The sequence below is a fragment of the Natator depressus genome, chromosome 1 (assembly GCF_965152275.1).
Source record: "Natator depressus isolate rNatDep1 chromosome 1, rNatDep2.hap1, whole genome shotgun sequence".
Taxonomy (NCBI): Eukaryota; Metazoa; Chordata; order Testudines; family Cheloniidae; genus Natator; species Natator depressus.
This window is the reverse complement of record NC_134234.1, coordinates 67,265,971-67,291,930: the sequence shown is the minus strand read 5'-3', so window position 1 is coordinate 67,291,930 and position 25,960 is coordinate 67,265,971. Positions and strand designations below refer to the sequence as shown.

The 25,960-nt window shown below is 40.6% G+C and overlaps 1 protein-coding gene across 1 annotated transcript in view; it reads left to right on the top strand.

Annotated features, from left to right (window-relative positions):
* The window catches only part of DIAPH3 (diaphanous related formin 3), a 541,978-nt gene extending 518,788 nt beyond the window's left edge, over positions 1-23,190 (top strand). Inside the window, exon 27 of the mRNA XM_074961715.1 lies at positions 21,044-23,190. Within this exon, the coding sequence (XP_074817816.1) occupies positions 21,044-21,303 (260 nt within the window). The 3' untranslated portion in view covers positions 21,304-23,190. The remainder of the gene's footprint in view (positions 1-21,043) is intronic.
* Positions 23,191-25,960: the final 2,770 nt, after the last annotated feature.

The following is a 25,960-nucleotide window of genomic DNA, read 5'->3' as shown; positions in this document are numbered from 1 at the left end:
AGTCACATATAGACAGGTTCCCCAAATTCTTACAATTGGCAGTATAAAATGACAAAATAAATGCTAACAACCAATCAATTTGGGGAATGCTTTACAAATGAGTTTGAGGTTGCAGTGTGAAATGTAAGATGCCAGTTATTAAGGGCAGCCAAAATTTACACAAATTAACAGAACAAGCTCTTATTAATTAATCATACTTTCCATGACCATTTTCCATTGGAGGGATTGCTACATGCTGATTTGGATTGCTCTCCACTATGGATAACTCAGAATGATTGTGGACAGTTGCAAGTAGAGGTGACATGGAGATGAGAAACCAAAAGGAGTGGGCCACTTTGAGGCTCTTCAGGAAACGAAATGGAGGAGACATGCAGAAGCACAGTTTTCCAGTGGCACCATTGTGCCTCTCAAGGAGCACAGGGAAGTAAGAAAAGGTTCAGTGTGAACCATCCCTGTTGTGGAACCAGCTCTACCAGCCTGAATGGAAGGTGGAATGCCCTGGCTCTGCCTCCTCCCCAACCACTGTGTTAGTATTATATTTTACTAGAGGCCCTAGTTCAGATCAGGTCCCTATTGTACTAGAACTGTATAAACATGAACAAATGCCCTGCAGTTTACAGTCTAAGCAGACACACTAGACAAAGTGTGAAAGAAAGTATTATTCCCATTTTACAGATAGGGAACTGAGACATTGAGAAATTAAATGATACACAAAGTTAAACAGGAAATCTGTGGCAGAGCCAGGAATTGAACCCAGCCTTCCAGTTCAGTACCTTAAGTACGAGGCGACCCTTCTTCTTCTATGTAGAGGTTTCTACTGCCAGAGCTAAAGTGTTGTAGTCCTTGTTCTAAGATAGTTTAAATGTTCCTATTTTGATATGTAACGGCTGCCTACGATGCACAAAGACTTACAACTGTGACCAGCTTTTGTGCAGGGAAAAGCTCCTTGTATCCTTCTCCACAACTACCTTTTTGCATACCTGCACAAGGCCAAGTACACTTGTTGGATCATATTAAAGAAGTTCTGTATTAAAATCACAAATGAGTGTGATTCCCCATAGTTTAAATTCCAGGATATTACTAATTAAGAGGTCTCTTGGTTTTTGGTACTGTTTCTCATCCTCTATGTGTGAAACTTGCAAGCTGCTAATTGCGTTAGTACATTCTAAGACAGAGTCTGTTCTCAAAGCAATTCACACAGAGAGAGACTCAAAGCAATACTCTGTAACAACAGAAACAGCACCCAGAGACTCCCCACCCTTTTGTCGTATTAACAATTGTGATTAAAATAGAGATAGAGGATGTATGTGGATGGATGCTTGGTGTGGATAATAACTGAATGATCAGGGAGGTGCCAGCCTAAGAATCCAGTGTCCATCGGCTGAAGAAGGGTTCAAGTGGAAATAACCAGAGGACCCCCAGAGGGCAGACTGGAATCCACCCAATAGCCTCAAGAATGGGAGAACCAAAGAACAAGATAACATCTAGCAGCACGGAGCCGTCAGGAATGTGCTATCTGCTGATTGATTCAGCAACAGCATGATGAAGCAATTCCCACAGACTGGCCTAGGAATAAATTCCTATAAAAATAGACTCTAGAAAGTGAGAACTTTGGGGGGTCTGATTCTGCAAGCCAACTTCCAGGAGCATCAGATGAGCATCTGACAAGGCTCTGCTCCCTCCTCATGTCCAGGCCACCTGGCCAGTGGCTTGGCATGAGCAATTCTAAGGCTGGTAACTATGATAACAACCTTGCAGAACCTCTGTGTGTGTGTGTGTGTATGAATGAATGTGTGAATAAATATGAGAATGAAAGGAATGTTATAACTATAACTAACTGTTTACTATGATTCTTTCTGTATTCACAATAAATGTGGTATTTTGCCTTTTCCCCTTTAATAAGAAGATCCTGCTGGTTTTTAATTTATTGGTATAACACACTGTGGCCCAAATATAGGAAGTCAGATAGTACAAATATATAGCACTAATATAGTGCTTCATATTAGGTATTCTGAAAGCACTTTATAAATATTGAAGATATTTGCAGTATGTTTTGTGCACAAGGAGAGGAAAGAGCTACTTCTTCTGTGTCTTTGCTTTATTGCTTCCTAATTTTTAGCTTTGGGTAAGGGTCGCCTATCTAGTGGTTTACATTATCGTCTGTTACACACTTTCGGACAATGTGCTGGCTTGTTTTTGACTTATATCAAGTTATTTGCAACATATATCAGATGCCTAGAGTGGGTTGTAAGAACAAGAAGCCTATTTGATTACCAAGGTTTTAATGGTCAAAGTTGTATGTACTAAGTTGATTCCGCTTTTTCCCCATGCCCAATTTATTCACAAAGGCAATCCTGGTTACCAGTTTGTCCCAGATAAACTTCATAAGTAAGTCATTTTTCTGATACAGAAAACTAGGAGTTTGAAGCAAGCAAGAAAGGAATGTACAGAGGCACCAATTTTAGGGAAGTACAAAGCATTTTTTAAGACATCATAAAAAAGTTTTAAAAAAATGTGTTGATCTCCTTAAGACTTAGAGCTCTGGTCATATGCACCATCTTCTCTTTCCTGTGGGTGCTCGACCCCGCCCCTCTGCCCCTGGCCCTGTCCCCACTCCACCCCTTCCATGAGGCCCCGCCCACTGCCCTGCCTCTTCCCAGCCCTTCCCTGCCCCCATTCCAACCCCTTCCCCAAAGTCTCTGCCCCCTCCCTGCCAATATTCCAACCCCTTCCCCAAATCCCGGCCCCGGCTCTTCGTCGCCTCCTCCCCTAAGCACACTACGTTCCCGCTCCTCACCCCCTTCCCGGAGCATGCTAATGCTGCCAAACAGCTGTTTGGCAGCAGCCAGGTGGGAAATGCTGGGAGGTAAGCAGAGGAGTGGGGATGCGGCGCGCTCAAGCGGGGAGGAGGAGATGGGGCGGGGAGCTTGGCTGCTGGTGTATGCAGAGCACCCACTAATTTTTCCCCTTGGTTGCTCCTGCCCCAGAGCACCCACAGAGTCGCTGCCTGTGGCTCTAGTGGCACAAATACCATCCAAGATTATTTAATCACCTCACCCGCACCTGTTGTAACAGCAGCAGCAACATGAGCCTCTCTGTTGTTTTCCTCTTTCTCCCAAGAGATGTGTTTTGGAAGAGGAGCCGATGAGCTGTATGTTGCTACTGCCACCTTCGGGATAAGAGCAGGTGAGAGCCTGCTGCAGCTGCCACCTGTGGGGGCAAGAGCTGCCTCAGAATAGTGGTCTGGGAATAGCTCAGAGAAGGCTGTGCCCCTGCTCAACTCTTCAGAATTTAGTGGCCACCTAATCTACCAGTAGCTCTGCTCACCCTTTTCTTTCATTCATAGCCCTCTACCCTACCCCCAGAATGTTTGCAAGCCAGCTGTAAGACCCTTTAGGTCAACTCCTCCCCACAACACCATCTCTTTGGGAGGAACAGAGGTGGAATTTTAAAGCGTCTTTGCTAAGTGTTCCTCTGTTGCCTTCTGCTTTAGACAACACACTAACAGTGACCCAATTTCTGGCTTCAGCCGGAAGTGAAGGCAAGGGATGGGAAACAGACAATCCTAACAAATAATACAGTAGGTAAGAATTTCTTCAGAGTAGTTAGGGCTTTAGTATACAAAATGTAAAGTATGATGATTAAAAATAATTGAGAGTTAAAACTCTTGGTTACTAACCATTAGTAAAAAAAATTCCTAAATAAATTGTTATGGTAAGTTAGTCAGTCAGTGGAAACTATAGTGGAAAGGAAGATTAAGTTCCACAACATGTCATGCTAAACATGTCACGTGGATATACAACAAGTAGGTCAGAGGTTTGGGGTTTGTTTTTGTTCTTTTATTTCCCCACAGTCATTATAGCATGGGCTTCTTTACTGTGTCCTTTTCAGAGTAATTAATAAGGGAGACACAGATTTTGTGTCTCCTTTCAGATTGGTCATCTTCATCAGCACTTCCCAAACAGTATTCATCCAGCTATCCTCTGCAGATGCATGTGGATTTCCCCTTGTCACAGAAATTTAATTGTGCTACTAATAGGTTATCTGTTTTGCTTAAATTCTTTGTCAAAATGTTTCTTGAAGTCAGTATTCATTGGTAGATAATGGATAGCCCAGGAAACTGAAGTCCTTTGTTTATCTACTGCATGAGTACAACACAGGCAGGAGTAACCTTTTAGGGCTGCAAGGTATAATTAAGTGCCTATGATCTGTAATTCTTCCCCTCCCATTGAAACTGCCAAAAATATTTTCAATTATTGCCAGTCGCATTGGTGGTGGCTTTGTAATACAACCATCTGTCTACTAGGAACATGGCTGAGGGCACCAAATCATATAGTTGTCTGGTGGTAACTTCTTTCAATCTCTTTTGACCTGGACTAGATTTGAAATGGCAAAATACAACTGAAAGATTCTCTATCACAGTACCAATCCTGTGAACCTATAGATATTGCTTATGCACAAGGAAAAAGCCAATTAAGAGACTATGTTTTAACAATTTAGAATGATCTTAAGGCATGTTGCCTCCTTTGGAGTCCACTGTAATTTCAGAAATAATATTTTTCCCAGATGATTGTTGTTTTTCACATGTTTGAGAGAAGTGGGAAAACTTAATGCCCTCACTATCAATCCTCTTCCTGCGTACATTGGGGCAAATCCATAACTCATCATCCACCTCAAGTAGCATGGCTGGGTGCAACCCTTCGGGGTAAATGGAGGAGGAATGACAGTCAAATCCTGCCACTCTCTCACCTAGCTGAACCACACTGTTTCCTGTGCCCCTGGGCTCTTCACATCCACTGAGATAGGGTCAGGGTTGGTTTATACCATTTTTTTTAAACTTAGAAATGTATTTAATCTAAAATTGTGCCCAATTTCTTGGTTAATTTTGAAGTTAATTGATAAGCTTTGAAGCCATCCCTAGATGCACCCCAGATTTTAGTTAAATCTTGGCATCCTAAAGTTATTATAGTAGCTATTGTCATTGCTAAGGTATGGGGGAAAGAAAATAGATTAGTATGATGGATTGAGATATTGCTTCCAACTCTACATGTATGCAAGGTTTGGTTAGAGAAGAAATTGGGAGAATCATAGAATCATAGAATATCAGGGTTGGAAGGGACCTCAGGAGGTCATCTAGTCCAACCCCCTGCTCAAAGCAGGACCAATCCCCAATCAAATCATCCCAGCCAAGGCTTTGTCAAGCCTGACCTTAAAAACTTCCAAGGAAGGAGATTCTACCACCTCCCTAGGTAACACATTCCAGTGTTTCACCACCCTCCTAGTGAAAAAGTTTTTCCTAATATCCAACCTAAACCTCCCCCACTGCAACTTGAGACCATTACTCCTTGTCCTGTCCTCTTCTACCACTGAGAATAGTCTAGAACCATCCTCTCTGGAACCACCTCTCAGGTAGTTGAAAGCAGCTATCAAATCCCCCCTCATTCTTCTCTTCTGCAAACTAAACAATCCCAGTTCCCTCAGCCTCTCCTCATAAGTCATGTGTTCCAGACCCCTAATCATTTTTGTTGCCCTTTGCTGGACTCTCTCCAATTTATCCACATCCTTCTTGTAGTGTGAGGCCCAAAATTGGACACAGTACACCAGATGAGGCCTCACCAATGTCGAATAGAGGGGAACGATCACGTCCCTCGATCTGCTCGCTATGCGCCTACTTATACATCCCAAAATGCCATTGGCCTTCTTGGCAACAAGGGCACACTGCTGACTCATATCCAGCTTCTCGTCCACTGTCACCCCTAGGTCCTTTTCCGCAGAACTGCTGCCTAGCCATTCGGTCCCTAGTCTGTAGCTGTGCATTGGGTTCTTCTGTCCTAAGTGCAGGACCCTGCACTTATCCTTATTGAACCGCATCAGGTTTCTTTTGGCCCAATCCTCCAATTTGTCTAGGTCCCTCTGTATCCTATCCCTGCCCTCCAGCGTATCTACCACTCCTCCCAGTTTAGTATCATCCGCAAATTTGCTGAGGGTGCAATCCACACCATCCTCCAGATCATTTATGAAGATATTGAACAAAACCGGCCCCAGGACCGACCCCTGGGGCACTCCACTTGACACCGGCTGCCAACTAGACATGGAGCCATTGATCACTACCCGTTGAGCCCGACAATCTAGCCAACTTTCTACCCACCTTATAGTGCATTCATCCAGCCCATACTTCTTTGAATGAATTGAATGATTGAATGAATTGAATTGAATTGAAAAATTGAATGAATTGAAAAATTAGAGGCAGCAATTTTGAAGATGATTTTTGAGGAGGTAGCAGCAGTAGTCAAGTAGGTGAGAAGAAATTGTATATATTATCTAATCTGAACTGTGAAACCTTTGATTTAGCCTCTGTTGAATGGGAAAGTCAAATTACGATCCAGTGTGGTTCATTTTTTCATAAATTACTTTATTCAGTGCTCATAATCAAACATTGTTTTTGAAAGCAGAGGAAATTCATGCTAAATAAGTCAGTCCCCTTTCATAACATTGTTTAGTACTTTAGTACATCCCTCTTTTCTTCCCTCTGAAACAAAGAAAAATATTTTGTATCTCCTGCTTCTGAACACTTAGTAAAATTCAGTTACCTGAATTTATTTATTTGAATGTTTTATTCCTTTAAATTCCACATTCTTTCACACCAGGAAGAGCAGCAACTTTTAAATGAATGAAATGCATATAACAGGTTGGGTTTTAAAAAAAAAATCCACCTTCAGTAATGCAATTGAGTGCCTCATTAATTCTGGTGGAGTCATCTGTTTTTGATTAGTAAGGTTGATGAGCATCCATTGTAAAGCCTTAAGGTGCAAGAAATTACATTTCAAATGTATGGTGGCATCATCTAAGTGCAGTTGACAGTTCATCAGGTGTTTAGGCCATGGCTACAGGGTAGAAATGAAATAAGTTGTTAGCAGCCCACAGCACTTCTTTTGCAATTCAGGAACATTTTCTTATCCTGACTTTGTCAATCATAGACATTGTTGGAAAAACTATTAAACTAATAAAAAGTGACGCTAAAGTATATTAAGTGTCTTCTGCTGTGCTATAGAGGGAGGAGATATATCTTGTATTTTATGAGAGCTATGATGCAATACACAAGGTCTCCGGCTATTGCAATTTTTCTGATTACTTCTAAAGACTACTTCTGGATATTAAGAGAGCAATGCACAGAGCAATAAACAAGACCTACTCCATAATGAATAGTCCTGATTCTACAAGCTGCATATTTTTGCTGTTTACTATCACTCTGCTATACACAGGATTGGAAAGCTGTACTTGAGTGATTTCAGTTAGTAATGTCAGAGTACTGGACCTTCTCCATAGAAGGCACATCTCTGTTTTGCAACAGTTTTCTGCCATCAGTAGTTAGGTATAGACTCTCAGTAACATGGTGCAATATGTGGAGCTGAAAGACAATAATTTAGGAAATATTCCCTTCGGCCACTGTAGTATTTGCCCTGTGTAAATCAGAGATTCAATTAGGGAAATGTAATAAGATTACAGCTGCATTTCTTTCAGTTATAATTTTATCATGTCCCACATTGAAAACTATGATCATGTAAGCATACAATGCTGTTGTGTTAGTATCTCTCACACATTTGCTGCTTTATTTTTTTAATCAAAAGTAATTAGTGTACAAACAGGATAAAAATATTTACATAAAAAATCAAGTGTCTTGAGTATCAAGAAAGTGGGCATTCTGTTGCAATATAATAAATCTATTTAAACATTTTTTAAAATGTTAGCTATTTGTCAGTGGTTAAAAAAATCATACCTCTACTTCAATAAATCTTGAAGTCATTTGTATTCAGTATTAATTGTCCTGTATTCCAGGAGTAGGAGGGGTTTAAAAATCTCCAAAGGATCAAGCATAAATTTGCTCCACGACATGCATAGCAAGTCCCCAGTATTAGTGTTTCTTCTCATTCACGCACTTTACACTTTTTCTCATTCAGAGAAAATAAGTATCCCTTCATAGCCTATATGTATATCGTTGTGTGCTGTTCCATGCTAGATCACCATTTAAACAGAGGAAAGATATTAAGCACAATTTTCCATTAACTGAATTTCCTGAGCTCTGCTGTTCATCAAAATAATTTAGGTAGACTTGTGTCTGGATAATACTAGCTGGATTGCCTTAGGTGATCTGAAGATAATTTTGAATTTGTTTTTTACACCAGAGATTTGTTTGTTTGAAAGACTAAAAATTAAGCGTTCACATTCTCTGTTTATAAAACAAAGAAATTATCCCAAAGTCCTTACTCAGACAAAACTCTCTGGAAGTCAATTCAGTAACATGTATTTCAGTAGCAAAAATATAAGAATCTCTAGACAAATCAGATGATCTCGTAACAATTCTTTAATAACTTATTTTGATGAACAGCAGTGCTCAGGAAATTCAGATGTGGGAAAACTAAACATTAATAGATTGAATTTTGAAGACAATGGGAGTTTTACCTAATTAAGAACTACAGGATTGAGTCTCAGTTTTGTTGGTCTTTCCATTGTGCTAAGAGTTTCATATCATAAACCCTGTCAGTTAAATAAATGTGTGAGAACAACTGAAGCAACATTGGTTCGGGATTATTTTTTCTTATTTGTCTTTAAAGGGGAACAACATCTGTCAGGTTGCTTTTTCTTGGTTTATCCTGCTGATCAACTCACTCCCTCCTAGTAGCTATGGTGAGTCAGTAGTGCAGCGGGTTTCTTCTGGCTCTCTTTTTAATTACAAAATAGCTTATAGTGTATTTTACAACTCTAGCCATCCTGTTACTAAACAAGCTGTGTTTGGAGGGGGTGGGGTGGGGGGTTACATGAATGAAGGAAAGGAGGATTTAGGTCTATATACTGTCCATGTCAAGGGAAGTAGAGTATGGGAGATTGATCTGGGCCAGTTCCTGGCAGAATAACAATAGTTGGAGGCTTAGCCACATCTATTTAGTCTTGGTCGGTGCTGGTTGTTTTCACTTGAATTTTTTCAGATGCAGGTGAAATAGGGTTTGTCACAATGTCACTGCTTGTCCTGTCAGAAGGTATATGTAAAGAGAAGTCTTGCATATACTCTGAAGGAAGGAAGTCATGAGTGTATTGTAAACTCCTGTAGGATCGAATATTCAATGGAGAATCAATGGAGAATGCAGAGCACTGTTCTGAGATGCTCTTGCTTGCCTGTTCCAGTTAGGCTGTTGTACTGTAAACCACTTTCCTTTCGGGATCCACTGTCAGCCCCAGGTACAGAGCAATGCAGCGTCCAGCCTTGAAGTGAGAGACAATACACTTTCAACAGCTCTTTGTCAAAAAGGAGCTGGTAGATTTTTCCTATCCACATGAAGGTGGAAAAAGGTATTTTTTGCCTCTCCTCTGACACTGGGCATCCAAATAGGGAGCCAAGTCTTATACAACTGCCACATTGCACACTATCTTGATGATCAATGAACATATGCCTTTCACTGAAGGAATAGGCATGAGTTCTACTAGAACCTCTAAATGCTTTCCCTCATCTCTCCCTCCATCTACTAACCGATATCACTTCAATTCTGCTTGTGTTCTTCATCCGCATGCTTAGCTCCTCAGGATACTGGGGAAGCTGGGTGATATGTGCTTTAAAAGATTTGTGTCTATGAAGCCTTTGGGATATGTCCAAGAGCAATGTGTGGAACGATACAACAGTAGTAAAGTCAAAATCATTATGATTAACAGTGTATCACCCATGGCTTTTGGTAGCTTTAGCTATAAATTCATAACGTTTGCCTTATTTCCTGTAACCAGACTGATTAAGGAAAACAATTTATCACTCTTCTCTTTATAACAACCTTTTACAGACTTGAAAACTGTTATCAAATCCCCCCTCTTCTCTTCTCCAAATTAAACAAGCCTAATTTTTAAAATCTTTTCTCATAGGTTATGTTTTATAGACTGTCAGTCATTTTTGTTGCTCGCTTCTGGAATTTCTCCAATTTTTCCACATCATTCCCAAAGTGTGGTGCCCAGAACTGGACACAGTACTCCAGTTGAGGTCTTATCAGTGCTGTGTAGAGTGGAAGAATAACTTCTTGTGTCTTGCTTACAACACTCTGCTAATACATTCCAGAATGATGTTCACTTTTTTAGCAACAGTATTACACTGTTGACTCATATTTAGTTTGTGATCCACTCTAATCCCAAGATCCTTTTCTGAAGTACTCCTTCCTAGGCAGTCATTTCCCATTTTGTATTTGTGCAGTTGATTATTCCTTCCTAAATGTAGTATTTTGCATTTGTCCTTGAATTTCATCCTATTTATTTCAGACCATTTCTCCAGTTTGTCAAGATCATTTTGAATTGTAATCCTGTCTTTCAAAGCGCTTGCAACCCCTCCCACCAGGGTGTTGTCCACAAACTTTATAATTGTACTCTGTATGCCATTATCCAAATAGTTTATGAAGATATTGACTAGAACTGGACCCAAGACAGATCCCTGAGGGACCCCACTCGATATGTCCCTCCCCTTCCAGCTCGATTGTGAACCATTGATAACTACTCTCTGAGTATAGTTTTCCAGGCAGTTGTGCACACATCTTATCGTAGGTTCATCTCTAGACTATATATCTCTAGACTATATTTCTCTAATCTGTTCATGAGAAGATCATGGGACACAGTATCGAGAACTTTACTAAAGTTGATATATATCTCATCTACTGCTTCTCCTCTATCCACAAGTCTTGTTACCCTGTTAAAGACAGGTTGGTTTGACATGATTTGTTCTTGACATATCCATGTTGACTTTACTTATCACCTTATTTTCTTCTATACAAATTGATTGTTTGCAAATTGATTGTTTGCTCCATTATCTTTCCTGGTACCAAAGTTAAACTGCCTGGTCTATAATTCTGTCAGCTGTCCTTATTCCCCTTTTTAAAGATAGGTACTATAGTTGCCCTTTTCCAATCCTAGGGATATTTTTCCTGTTCTCCACAAGTTCTCAGAGATAATCACTAATGGCTCAGAGATCTCTTCAGACAGTTTCTTAAGTATTCTAGGATGTATTTCATCAGTCCCTGCCCACTTGATGACATCTAACTTGTCTAAGGGCATGTCTTCACTAGCAACGTTAAAGCGCTGCCTCGGCAGCGCTTTAACGTGCCTGTGTAGTTGCAGCACCAGCCCTGGGAGAGAGCTTTCCCAGCGCTATAAAAAAAAAAAAAACACCTCCACGAGGGGGGTAGCTGGTGCACTGTCTACACTGCCACTTTACAGTGCTGAAACTTGCAGCACTCAGGGAGCTGTTTTTTCACACCCCTGACCAAGAAAGTTGCAGTGCTGTAAAGTGGCAGTGTAGACAAGGCCTAAGTAATTCTTAATTTGTTCTTTTCCTATTTTAGCCTCAGATCCTACCCCATTTACACTGATGTTTACTATGTTAGCTGTCCAATCACTGCTAACTTTTTGGTGAAAACTGAAACAAAAAAAGGCATTTAATACTTCAGCGATTGCTGTGTTGTCTGTTATTGACAACCATTCATTATGGTTGGCGTTCCTTGAGGTAACAAAACATCCGAAATCAACTTCAGTCTGTCGCCCAGAGAACTACCTCCCAATTTAAAAATAGCTTGAGAATTTCTAACTGTGTCCATTGGTATTGTTGGCTTCTTCCTGCACATTTAAAAATTTAACATGTCTAATTTTTGAGGGCCTTTTTCTGATTTTTGGTCTTGCTGATGAGTGAAAGGGTTGTAGCATATTCCTGGAGTTGATGAACAAAGGCTGCACTCCAAAGAAATAAAGTGTCTTCATTTCAAGAGTTCTTGCTGAAGAGCCTTTCCAGGGGTAGGCTTCTGTTGCTCTTCTGTCATTTTTTAAAGAGTTGTGCTTAAATTCCAGGGAGAGAGATAATGCTTTTCAGCCTAGGAAGAGTAATTTTGAACTGAGTATATATATCTTTTGCAAATATTTACAGAAATGTGCCACTGCCAAATTAACAAAGAGAATTTTTGCATTTTCAAGAGTTACTGGTCTGACATAGACTAAGCGAAGTCTGTTAGTGGAAAAATGTAGTTTAAAAAGGCTGTGCTCTGTATTGTCATTTATTCTGTTGTACATTGAATTTTCTAAGTACTGCTTCGTTTTATATGCTTTAATCTGTGAAAAGATGTCCAAAACAGATAAAAGTAGCAATACTGAAACAAAAAGTTTGAAGCAGTATTGCCTCAAATACTATTAGTTTGAGTTTTCCAGTTTAAAAAGATAGCGAAAAGGTCTTGGTCTTTGAACGAGAGGGTTTTGCAGCCTTTCATTGGTGGAGCTGGCAGTTAGATGTGGAGGCAGTGCGAGCCTCTGACAAAGAGGGAAGGTAGCTTAGTGCATGTCTACACTAGCATTTATGTCGGCCAAACTTTTGTCGCCCAAGGGTGTGAAAAAACACATCCTTGAGCAACATAAATTTTCCCAGCAAAAGCGCTCATGTGCACAGTGCTATGTCGGCGGGAGATGCTCATTGGGCTGGTTTTATTATACGATGGGAGAGCTCTATCCCATCAGCATAACTCGGATACATGAGCACTCTCATGGTGGCACAGTTGTATCGGTACAACTGTGCCGCTGTAAGCTTCTAAGTGTAGACATGGCCTTAGTACATGTAAGAATTGATCCGGTATTGTGGGGAGAGGACAAGTTGTCCGTAGCCTCAGTCTAGGATGCCATTTCTAAAAGGATTGCAATCATTTTGCCAGTAGACAGGAGAGGGCTAAAGGCCTCCTACTCCTGAAGTCCAGCATAATAGTAAGTAGCACAGAAGAGTTCAAACTTATGGTCAGTAGTTTGATGCCCAACAGTACTAGCCAGCTAGCAATTACAAATAGCTAAATAGATTTATATGGTCTCAACATTGTTTTTTTAAGGTGATAAATTACGCTCCTTTATTACCTATAGACTGCAGTAGGGTCCTGATTCTTTGCTAAAACACAGCAGATGGCAACTTCTGAGTTTTTAATCCATTCCCAGGAACCTCTTTGTCAGTTGCAGTGGCATTACAAATCAGACACTAGCCATTCCAGTGCCTCTAGGATGAATGCATATTTCCTGGATATTACCAGTAAACTTGATGATTCGGGGAGCTGCTACAGCAGCTGGCAGAGATCATCTTGGGGTGAATGAGCCCTATAGGCAACAATGCATGTGGCACCTTTGAAGCATTGTGTGCAGCAGTAAAGAGGATCCTGAGGGTGTCATCTTAGCAGAATAAAATTCCCATTATAATTTTAAAATGAAAAGATTTGGTAGGGTAACAAATGAGTCTTTTGAATTTTTAATTAAAAAGGAACAGGAGTTTCCCTCTCCCCTTCTTAATACCTGCAAAATGACTTTTAAAGCTTTGACTTGAAATAGAATGAGGCACCAGTGTGACTCCTATGATGTAAAGAATTCCACCACAATGGAGCAACAGGAGCAAACATCTGATATTTATACTTGGCGGCTGGTAGAAATACCACAGCCAAACAAAGCGAACAGTGATTCTGTGAGATGCTGTGGGATTGTGTAGGTGTCATAGTTCAAGCTGAGTCTAGATATCCACTGTACATTCTCTGTTTATTCCCTTTCTAACTGTTCATTAGTTGACCAATTTATTTACACTTGGTATGCTTAAAAATAGGAGTCGAATTTTTCTGGAGATTTGTTTGAAAATTTATGATTAAAAGATTTAAAATACTAGGACATCAAAAATTACCCTTTTTTTAAATTATTCCCTGTCTCCCTTGATTTATCAACCTACATGTTGTCAGCATAGCAAGTATTCCACAACTCCAAGTTCACAGACAGACATTTTCCATGCTCAAGCATAGGGAACTTTGGCAGATGTCAAACCTCCTAACAGTCCAAGAGACCAGGGCTCTTCATTTGCAGATGTTAGCAGAGGGCGGAGCTGGCTCTAGGCATCAGCAAACTAAGCAATTGCTTAGGCCCCAAGCATCTCAAGGGGGGCCCCCATTTGCTTTTTATTATAAGAACTTGGCTGTTTTAGAATTGGGGGAGGGGAGGATATTTCTGGATAGGGCCACCGTGGGCTAGCACTGGCACTAACAGAGGGATGAGATTGGGTAGAGACAGGGCATGGAAGAGGATAGAGCTGGAATTGAGCCCTGGAGTGGGGCTGGTTTGCAAATAATCAAGTTTGGAGGAAGCAGGAGAAATAGGTAAAAAGGAGCTTACAATAGAAAGCCTGGAGCTGGAGCCAGGCACTGAACTGCTGTTGGGAAATAAGGACCAGCTGGAGCCTGACAGCAAAGAAAGTCTGAGGGGCTTAGCAAAACAAAAATTTCTGCTCTGGGAAAATCTTTGCATACACAGCAAAGAGAGTTTTAAACTGACTCTCATGCTTTCATTAGACTGTGCAGAGCTTTTTCACATGAAGCAGCCTGGCACTGTATTAAAGTGTCTGTGCATACACACAGCCTGGTCTCAGGTGTGGTATACAGCAGCAGCCATTCTGTTAGCTGGGGTTTCTATATATACTTATATACAGTATATATAATTCTATATATACGTAATTAGACAAAACATTAGAGATAAAGCTAAATATATCAACATAACTTACACCCATCATTAAAATAGGGCCATTACATTAAACAGGAACTACTTGTGTAATAACCATCAAATTTGACACTGCTGAGCAAATAAAACACATACACACTCTATTATCCAAACTTTATTTAAAAGGCCTGGGCAACACCCATTAAAACCAAAGGGGAAATGCTATTATTTTCAGTGGAAGTTTGGAGTGGGCCCTTAAAAAGTAACACAATTCTAGGAGCAGAGTTAAGGTTGTTTGGGTTGGGTTGGCTATTGTTTCTGTTTGAATGAAGTGATGAGGGTAGTATCAGAATTGTTTAAACAGATGTGATGAATGGTATGCCTTCTCTCTAAAGCTGCTTAACAACCTTAACTGAAATTTAAAAAAATTGTTTGCTCTATGATCTTCAGTGGCTGCCTATTGGTATCTAGATACAATTGAAGGCATTGTTTTTGACCTATCATAAAAGCTGTAAATGGCCTGGAACATACCTACCTGAGAGCACTTCTTTCCTCATGCCACAAATGATACTAGGGCTGGAGCTCCCTTACTGTAAAATAAGGACTATTGGTGGGATGATCTCTGTGGGTCCCTTTGATTCTGGAACTCACTACAACCACTTCATCTAATGTAGACAGAATCCGCCGAACTTTAAGGCATTGTGCAAACCCTAATTATTTGGCATTGGAGGAAGGGAAAATATTTTTCCATGTCTTTTTTTTCTGTCTCGCTGTGACTGGTTGGGAGAAGCTTGATTAAACCGAGGAAGTTGTGCATTGTAACTGCTAAATATTGACAAAAGTGGCTAGAGCTGTGACTAGATTATCTAAGAAATATCCATATAACATAGTTTAAGACAGGAAGGGAAGAATATTATAAACCTTTGAAACTGCAGAAGCATGTTAGGTAGTGTGATGCAGAGATGGCAAACTATAAACTCAGGACCTAGCTAGGCTGAGATTTTCAAAGCAGGGTAGGAGATATAACCACACAAATCAGCTTAACTTCCATTTTCAAATTATAAAAGACAACTAGTAGATTTAGCTGCACATGTTTCATTAAAATTGATGTAATTCATGGGATTAAAATCCATAGCTGGCTTTCAACATTTCAAACCTAATGTCCAAAATAATCTAGATTTGTTATACGATCTTAGGCCCAGGTTCATAGAGGGACTTCGGGGGTCCCACATTCAGCGTTGCAACACCTAACTTTTAGGCACCTCGCTATCCAATGTAATCCACAAACCCTTGGTTAGGTATCTAAGATCCCTATACAATGCACAGGGAGAGAGAGGCAACTGAGAATGGGATCCACAAAAGCCAGCATACTAGGCAGGGAGTCACCTAACCTGGCCAATAGCAGATGCCAACAAGACAGGTCTGTCCTAAACCCTGTCCCTCTTAGGGAGTTAGGCAACTAAGTCCAAGCAAGAGGGAGGTGCCTATCACTGCTTGAGATCCACAGACATCTGAAGTCAGGCATCTAAGCTATTTCTGATAAGAATGGCAGTGATGCACTCCCCCTTGATGCAAAATGGCAGGGCAGGAGGGGGAGAGGAGGATGCAGTGCACATGAGGCAGCAGTATGCATGCCAGATGCAGAAACGTAGGCCCCTAGGGGACTTTTACAGCAAAAATTAGTGAGTTTAGGCACCTACGGTTAGGTGGCAGCTTAGTGGGGGTTTGTGAATCACAGTGGCACCTAAATCTGAGTTTTAGATACCTAAGTCCCTTTGTGGATCTGAACCATTGTATTAAAGGATGACAGACATAGGTCTTTCAAATATACCATTCTCCAGCTTTGGAAAGTTCAGCATATCTTCTACTTAGCTCCCCAGCCCAGGACATACCTTCTCAAGCCATCTTTGAACTTCCTAGAGTTGGTTCACTCTCTTATTGAAGAGTATCTATGAGACTTATCAGAAGCCTTTAAATCTGGGTGAGACAGGCATTTTCAGCTCTACCACTGTTGTTTTGTATCTGATCATTACAGACAGTTCATTCTCTGGTGACGTCAATGGGACTTAAAGTTATGCTTAAATCTGTCACTGAAACAGGGCCTCATTTTTTTTAAAGCTCCTTTGTTTGCAGCATTGTAAGAGACCAAGGTCAGAGTTCACATGTTTACTATGCTTATTTATCTGTAGTAGGTGGCCCCTCCAGGTCAGCTTGAAGCACACGTCAAGATTTATATCACAACAGTTCTTTCAATACCTTTAGCTGAGAAAATGAGACCGCAGGCTGCAGTTTTCAAAGGAGTGCCTAACACATGTAGGCTCTTTTGAAAATCCCATCTTCATTCTTTAGTATTCACAGGCCAGCATATATCAAGCCCTAAATTCTCTTAAAAGAAAAAGAAAGAAAAAAAAGATGAAGTTTCAGAAAATTATGGGTTCCTTCTCTTCCCCCTCCCCCAATCATCTTTTTGACCATCAGAATATGGACAGCAGCAAAGGTTAGGGGCACTCTGTATATTGATATAGACAATGTAGTCCTATAGGATCTTAAAGCCCCCAGAGGTGTGTGCAGATTCATTATAATACAATTATTAAGTAAAAAATATTAAATGGAGAAATATATATAAACATACTACAATTATTTTAAATTGTATATAATGTGTGTGTATGCATGGTCTCACTTGCTGAAAGCTCTTTTCTTTTGGCCTTATGTGTTACAGGGAGTCTCAATGTGTGCAACTATAGTCACGTGGATTATTGTGTTATTTCCAACATACAGTATATATAAAATAGAGCTTAACCGTTCAGCTAAGTGAAAATTGAAGCTCTGTTAGATTTTAAGTAACAATTGTCCATCTGATATAGAAGGAGAAAGGAGGGTATTTATTTTCTTCCAACAGCCAAAAGGTGATCATACTAATAAAATTTGTTGAGATTGTCCAAGATAGTGTGTAAAATACTCATCCATCACTGTGAGCCCCTGGTCAGGGAATGACAGTGCAGTAAATATCTTCAGCAGCTGCCTTGGAATGTACAAGCTGTTTTCGGTAGGAATTTTCAGCACTCACATAAAACACACTGTCATGAGTGACTGCCTGTGCTCCAAAGTCATTACTATTGGGATGATGGAACATCTTTCAGCGAATAACCAAAAAACTTTAAATGTCATGTCAAGTTTGTTGAAGCCATTTTCAAGCCTTGTTCAAGGTTACATGAATATTGAGTATGCTTGTTTTTAAAAAGTATAAGATCTATGAGAGGGATCACTCAAAAGGCTGGTAGATGAAAGAGTCACTTGCTTTAAAAAAAAAAAAAGAAAAAGAAAAAAAATTGTCTAGTCTTCTTTCGGAAAGTCAATCAGGCAGAGCCATTTATTCATCAGCCAGTGCAACTCACAGCTGGTGAGATAAGTCAAGCTCGCTGTCACTTAGTTGTATATAGCCACAAAGAGACCAGAAAGGAAAGAAAGTAGATTATCTTGGATGATTAAATTACAATACAATTTTGATGTATTTAAAGTTTTAAAAATCTGCCAGACAAATTCTAAATTCTACAAACAAAAGACACTAGGTGGGTGATGTAATATCTTTTATTGGACCAACTTCGGCTGGTAAAAAAGACAAGCTTTTGAGTTCCCCTGATCGCTTCTTCAGGTCTCAGAAAGGTAATCAGAGTGTCACAGATAAGGACAAGGTGGAACAGATTGTTAAACATAAAGAGAGAAGTTGCAGGAAACCATTCAAAATGAAGTGAGCAATTAACACTTCAGCAGTCATAGGTCAAAGGAGAGTTGGTGGGTTACAGATTGTTGTAATGAGAAATAAACCTAGTCTCTCTATTGAGTCAATGATTTCTAATGTCTGGAAGAGTTATGAATTTAAGCTCCAAGGCTCACCTTTTGAAGGTGTTTTGTGGATTTCCTTTGAGTACGAGGACTGAGAGATTAGATGTGGAATGATCATTTTGTCAAGAGTGTTCCCCCACAAGTGATAGGGTGTTTTTGTCTTTCATCATTTTTATGTATGAGTTCACTGGAGAGCATAGTGATAGTCTGATTTCCCCCACATACTTATTGTTGGGGTATTTGATGCACTGAATGAGGTACACCACATGATGTGACAGGCATGACTAGGACCCATTCATCTTGAAATGGGTGCTGTGGAGGATACTGATCACTGTAGCAGTGTATGCATCTGCAGGTTTTGCATCTTATGTTTATGGCAGGGTCTGGTGTTGCTTTGAGTTGATGGGTCCTGGTCTGTGAGGAGCTAGTTTCTGATGATGAGTTTGGCAATGTTGGGAGGGTTGTTTGAATGCCAGAAGAGGGGATTCAGGAAAGATTTCTTTCAGGATGTGGTCCTCATCAAGTATGGGTTGTAATTCTATGATTATACCCTGTATGGGTTCCAGTGTGGGGTGCTAGGTGATAACAAGGTGTGTGTGGGTTTTCTGTATCAAAGCCAGTTCTGCTGGCAAATCTACTTCGCTGATGGAGTGTCCTTGTTTAGTGAAGACAGTTTTAGGTATGTTAAGGCATGTATCCTGGACTTTCTCCTCAGAGGGCTTTCTATAGCAGAGATGGGCAAACTATGGCCCGCGGGCCACATCCACCTGTGGGACCGTCCTGCCTGGCCCTTGAGCTCCCAGCTGGGGAGGCTAGCCCCCAGGCCCTCCCCTGCTGCCCCCCTCCCCCACAGCCAGCGCTCTGGGTGGTGGCGCTGTGAGCTCCTGCCAGGAAGCACAGCGGCGTGGCTGGCTCCAGCTGGGCAGCTCGGCTGCCAGTCCTGCTGCTCTGAGCGGCATGGTAAGAGGGCGGGGGGGAGGGGGTTGGATAAGGGGAAGGAGGTCCCAGGGGGCAGTCAGGGGACAGGGAGCGGTTGGATGGGGTGGAGGTTCTGAGGTGGGATGGTCAGGGGACGAGGAATAGGGGGGATTGGATAGGTGTGAGAGTCCCGGAGGGCCTGTCAGGGCGCGGGAGTGTGGATAGGGGTCGGGGCAGACAGGGGACAGGGAGCAGGGAGGGTTGGATAGGGTGTGGGGTCCCAGGAGGGGGTGGTCAGGGGACAAGGAGCACGGGGGGTTGGATGGGTGGGGGGGTATGAAGGGGGGCAGTCAGAGGGTGGGGGCCAGGCAGTTTGGGGAGGCACAGCCTTCCCTACCTGGCCCTCCATACAGTTTCAGAACCCCAATGTGACCCTCAGGCCAAAAAGTTTGTCCACCCTTGTTCTGTAGTAACTGAGTGCCTCACTGTAGATAAGATTTCTTGGTGTGTCTGAGGTATTTGCTCTATCTGTGAAGGTAAGAGTGGTGATCCATGGATTTCCTGTATATAATTGTCTGTAGGGTTCTGTTGGTGAATTTTTATCCTCGTGTCCAGGAAGTCGATGCGGATGTGGGAGTGTTCTTGAGAGAGTTTGATGAATGGATGTGGTTGTTGAAGTTGCGGTGAAAATCTCTGAGGAAGTATAGGTTGCCTGTCCAGAGGATGAAAATATAATCAGCATATCGCAGATGTATCATCAGTTTAGGGTTGTATATTTCAAGAAATTCTTCCTTGAGGTGGCCCACGAAGAGGTAGGCATATTGGGGAGCCAGTTGTACCCAGGGCTACACAGTACAAAGTACCCATAAACAGTACAAAATGATCATTCCATATCTGACCTCTCAATCGTCAACTTCAAAGGAAATCAGCACAACACCTTCAAAAGGTGCACCTGGGAGCTTAATTTTATAACTCTGATAGACACAAATAATCACGGACTTAATAGAGATTGGTTTGATGTCTCATTATAACAATCTGTAACCCACTAACACTCCCTGGACCTGCGACTGCAGTGGTGTTAATTGCCTGCTTCATTTTGAATGATTTCCTGCAACGTGTGAACTTCTCTCATGCTTAACGATCTGTTCCAGCTTGTATTTAACTGTGACACTCTGAGTACCTTTGTCGGACCTGAAGAGGAGCTCTGTGTTGCTGGAAAAGGCTTGTGTCTTTCACCAGCAGAATTTGGTCCAGTAAAAGATATTGCCTCACCCACCTTGTCTCATAACCTGGGGCCAACACATCTACAACAACAACACTGCACACACAAAAATATAGTCTAGCATGGGTTTAAAAATGTCAGACACCTTTCTGTGTCTTTCTCTTCTCACCTGGAGGCCCATTCCTGTAAGGCACTTGTGTTCTTCATTCCAAATTATTTCAGTGTCAATCAAGGGTGCTCAGCACCTGGCAGGATCTGGCCCTGGCTTTGTGAAAATGGAAGCTAGTTTGATAAATATGGTTTACTTACTTCCATATTGCTTCCCTTGAGCCACACTGTCTAGAAATAGCTTTTTCAGAAGTAATGATTGTCATTTTATGCCATCTTTTAATTCTTAACTGTTCATCCTCATGCCAACAATACTATTCCTTCTACATGTAAAATTACTCCAACTTTGTCTATTTTGAAGGCTTTCTGTATTGAAAAATATAACTAGAGTAACAGTCTTTGTTTAACAATGAGATGAAGCTTTTATTTTCTTCTCTTCTACAGAGAACCAGAAAGCACACCTAGAAAAGTCACATTCAAACCACAATATCAATTTCAACTTCACAAGGACTCCAATCACCAAGGAGCTTAATTATGACATGGAAGCTAATTCCTCTACAGCAAGGAGCAAGGCTGTTGGAAGAAAGGAGACCTACAATGGAGAAAGCAACAGAGAAAAGGAAATGGAGCTTGTTGGCTCTGCTTCCAAAGGAGACGTTGTTCCTGAAGTAGAGGCTTTGCTGGCAAGATTACGAGCATTGTAAATTAATCCTATACAACTGATTAAGCAATCACTAAAGACAAGCTATAATAAGCTGCTACATTTTTAAAATACACATTAATTTTGCATGAGTGACACTTACACACTTCTGTATTCCAAACTTCACATACTTTATATCTAAAATACAAATGTGTAATGCTTTGCCTATGAATTTGAGCCCATGGTTTATGCATAACTATAAGCAGGCTTGTACGCATTTCTTCCTACTGACAGTCTGGTAATTCAGACAGATGCTGAATTACCCCAAGAAACAATTATTTTAGTGTCCAGACTTCTGAACACAATGTTATGAGAACTTTTCTCCACAACACACAGTACATTTTAAAGTTTTAAACCATTATGTTTGGTCATCATCTAGGACTAATAAATAGCTACAGAATCAACCTGTATATTTTTCTATTTTATTTCTACACATCACCTGCAGTGTAATTTTTAGCACCTAAGGAAGTTCATTATTGTACCATATTAAACGCTTATGGAGGAAAATGTATACTATGTAAATTTCTCATAGCCATGTTTTTATTCACTTTAATCTAAATAAGAACACCAAAGAATGCTGAATAGTTTATGCGTTAGCTAAATGGTAACACGAACAGAAGCTTACATCTATGCAAGAAATGTATTTTATGTATGACTGATATTTCATTGCTGTTAAACTTGTTTGGATGATTGTATAAAACCAATGTACAAAAGTTCTATGAATACAATGTTGCAATTGTGCACATAGGATAACAGCTTCTTATTTTATAAGTAGCTACCAAAGTAATTTTTCACTACTTTTGCTTGAGTAAACATAATATTGCAATAATAATATAAAGAACGCCTAATGGCAGAGACCTCTACAATTGGTTTTCAACAAACTCATTTAGCAGTACAATCTCATTTGCTGGCACAGGAGGAATCTCACACATAATTGCGTCTCCATTTTGACACAAGTCATTGTATACTGTCACATGTTCACTAACATATTTATTAATTGCACATCACCATGAAAAAAACATGCTACCTAGACTATCAACTTGAAAGCTACTGTTAGGACATTTGGTCATTTATTTCAAGTTCCTACTAATCAGAATGTGTTCAGTGACTAATACTTCTCTTCCAAATACTCTATTTTTCTTTATAAATGAGTCAGTTAAATGAAACCAATGCTCTGGTGCTTTTTATTTCCTTGTTTAAGCTGCCTTCTTATTTCCTGCAAAAAAAAAAAAAATAAAGTTAATTAATTAGAACTCTGACACTGACCTGTTTATGAACAGTAGGGCATGGAATGTTTTTCATTCATCACAGGAATTAGTCTTATGTTTCGGGGGCTGCTGAAACTATCATTATACCCTCTTGTTATGCTCCCCACTTTAGTAAAAATGAATGTAAAGCATAAGGAGAGATCAGATACAGAGAAATCCTACCAGACTTAAGACTTTAGTTTGCCAGAGCTTCAGTGTCACTTAAGAACCATGGAAGGAGGAACCATATTGAGGAAGCAGTTTTGCTAGCTCCAGTTAGCGTGGAAGAGCTACAGGATCAGTGTTTAATGCATAGTGGATGGACAGCAGCTGCTAGTCCAAAGAATGGACTGGAATACCAAATTCATGTTGAGATGAATTTCATATCCACCCACACCTCATTATTAGGGTTACAAAGCCCCCTGCTCCTCCGCAGTTATCAGGATTTGGTACTCATCACCTCCACTTATCCTAAGACTGGATCTTTATGGGTAAGAGGTGAATTTAAGACTCACCAGGACAGACATTCATGTATGATTTTATTTACTATAAAAGAATAAAAAATGTATTTTTCTACTTCTGACAGACTTAAGTAGATGGGTTACCAAAATGCTTTCACGAGTATAAACAAAACTTGTGGTCAGGGGGAAAAAAAGTCACACTAATCTTTAGAAAAAAGAAAAGGAGGACTTGTGGCACCGTAGAGACTAACACATTTATTTGAGCACAAGCTTTCGTGAGCTACAGCCCACTTCATCGGAGACTAACCAATTTATTTGAGCACAAGCTTTTGTGAGCTACAGCTCACTTCATCGGATGCATCGGATGCATCCGATGAAGTGAGCTGTAGCTCATGAAAGCTTGTGCTCAAATAAATTGGTTAGTCTCCGATGAAGTGAGCTGTAGCTCACGAAAGCTTGTGCTCAAATAAATTGGTTAGTCTCCGATGAAGTGGGCTGTAGCTCACGAAAGCTTGTGCTCAAATAAATGTGTTAGTCTCTAAGGTGCCACAAGTCCTCCTTTTCTTTTTGAGGATACAGACTAACATGGCTGCTACTCTGAAACTAATCTTTAGATGGCTTATGCTGCTGAAAATAGCACCAAAACAAAAACAAAACCCTAACCATAATAATAAGGGTTGGGTGTAGAGAATAGTAGTACTGGAGAACTGCAGCTGAAATATTACAGCAATGACCTTCTGAATGGAGATTCAAATATAGATTCATCTGCCTGAGCAAAATCAGTTTGTTCATTTGAATTAGTGGGTAATAGCCCACATCAGAAAACTGACACAATTCAGTACACTTGACAGCATATGTTCCAGATGGACACAGCACTCATCTAGGATGGAGACCAAATTATTCCTTTTAGCTTTTATCAGTCTTTATTTTATGTAAAGTTTAAAATTTTGGCAAGATAATATGGATTAGTAAACTACAGCTGAATTTTTAATGAGCAGAGAACTGGTAGCAGTACAGTAGCTTCCAACTTTCAAATATAAAAACTTTTTTGTTCATACGTCTCCTTTATGGCTAGCAACTTTTCAGCTATGGTTATGTGAGCTATAAGTGAGTAGTTAGCATTTATTTTCCCAATGGCTCTTTGTGTTGTATCATCATAATTCAATTAAATTAGAATTGTCCAGCTAAACCAGATGAACCCAATAATTCTAGATGGCAGTACATTTTGTTCTGCATTTCATCGCTCTAATTAAACAAATCCCTACTTACTTTATAGTTAAGCAAATGTGTAGGCTCTAGAGTGTCTGTTTATAACTATTGCTATGGTAACATTTAGTTTGGCATACAATGTGATTTTTCAGAATGACGAGTATTTCTCAGATAAAATGTAAATATGACTGAAACAGAAACCTCCATTGATTTTCTGTGGCTTCGTATTATTCCTTAGAAATATTAGGCCTCACCAGCCAATACTACAGCAGCAGTGGGTTATTTTCTTTCCTTTTGGGGGGTGGCGAGGGGGGTGTATTTTTAAAAAATCATGGTGCTCTCTGGCACAACTGGTTGTATTATAGTCGTGATTTTAGATTCACTGTCAATAATAGTTTTTGGTGCATAGTCTGTTGCTCAAGACAACAGATTATAACATACCAGTGAGGTTTGGTGTAATTGGAGTTTTCCAAACACAAAAAACTTGGTGAGCTTTACAATTCACTTCTTGCAAATCAAGCCCATATAGAGGACCCTCTTGGAGCTGTACATTACTTCCACCTACATGACTCCAAAAAGAGCAGGAAAATTGAAAGGTTGATGATTGTTAGAGAGGATTCAACAGAGCCCTACTTTGGTATAGTTTGTGTGCTATTTATTAGCATGAGTTAAGGACCCTATTTTGCAATAAAATTTTAAAATGGGGCTTCTACCACCTCCACCTATCCATTTCCTCACATTTTTCTATTATGCCTTTTCATCTGACTCAGGAGAGCAAACATGATTACTACATTGTCTTAACATATACTCTACGGTGTTAGAAGTGGTTCATTTCCACCTTGTATTGTTTGTGTCAGTGGGTTAAATTCATCACTGGTGTAATTCCACTTGAGAACAGGGAAAGGCATGAAGGCATTAACGGTTCATATCACCATCCCAGCATACCTCTAGTGGCATATTCGCTATGAGTTAGTTTCATGAAGGGGACTAAGACCTTGTCTACACTACACAGTTTTCTCAACAAAACTTAGTTGTGGAGGTGTACACACTACAGTGCTCCTCCCGCTGATTTAACGCTCCTCCTAGACTGACATAAGAAAACCACCTCCCCAAGCGGCACACAGCTTTTTGCAATGAAGTTAGAACAACACAGTGTCAGTAGACACTGTGCTTCCTTATGTCACCCTAAGTGTCTTCCAGGAGGTGTCCCAGAATGCCTATCATAACTGCTCTGGTCAGCAGTTTCAATACCACTGAGCTGCTGCCAGGTACACAGGCAGTGAACTCTGCCTTCAAAGCCCTGGGAGTTTTTGAAATTCCACTTCCTGTGTGATTGGCATGGAAAGTTCACATAGCATCTTCCCAGTTGACCATGCTGGCTTTCTGCAGCAAACGTGTGCCCGGCTGGCGTACCCCAGAGTTGTTGGGTCTGTGGGAGAGGCGGCTGTACAGCTCTGTTGTACCTTTGAGCCAGCCTTAGGAACTCTGAAACCTAGGGGCAGATTGAATCATAATATCATAGAACATCAGGGTTGGAAGGGACCTCAGGAGGTCATCTAGTCCAACCCCCTGCTCAGAGCAGGACGAATCCCCAACTAAATCATCCCAGCCAGGGCTTTGTCAAGCCTGACCTTAAAAATATCTAAGGAAGGAGATTCCACCACCTCCCTAGGTAACGCATTCCAGTGTTTCACCACCCTCCTAATGAAAAAGTTTTTCCTAATAGCCAACGTAAACCTCCCCC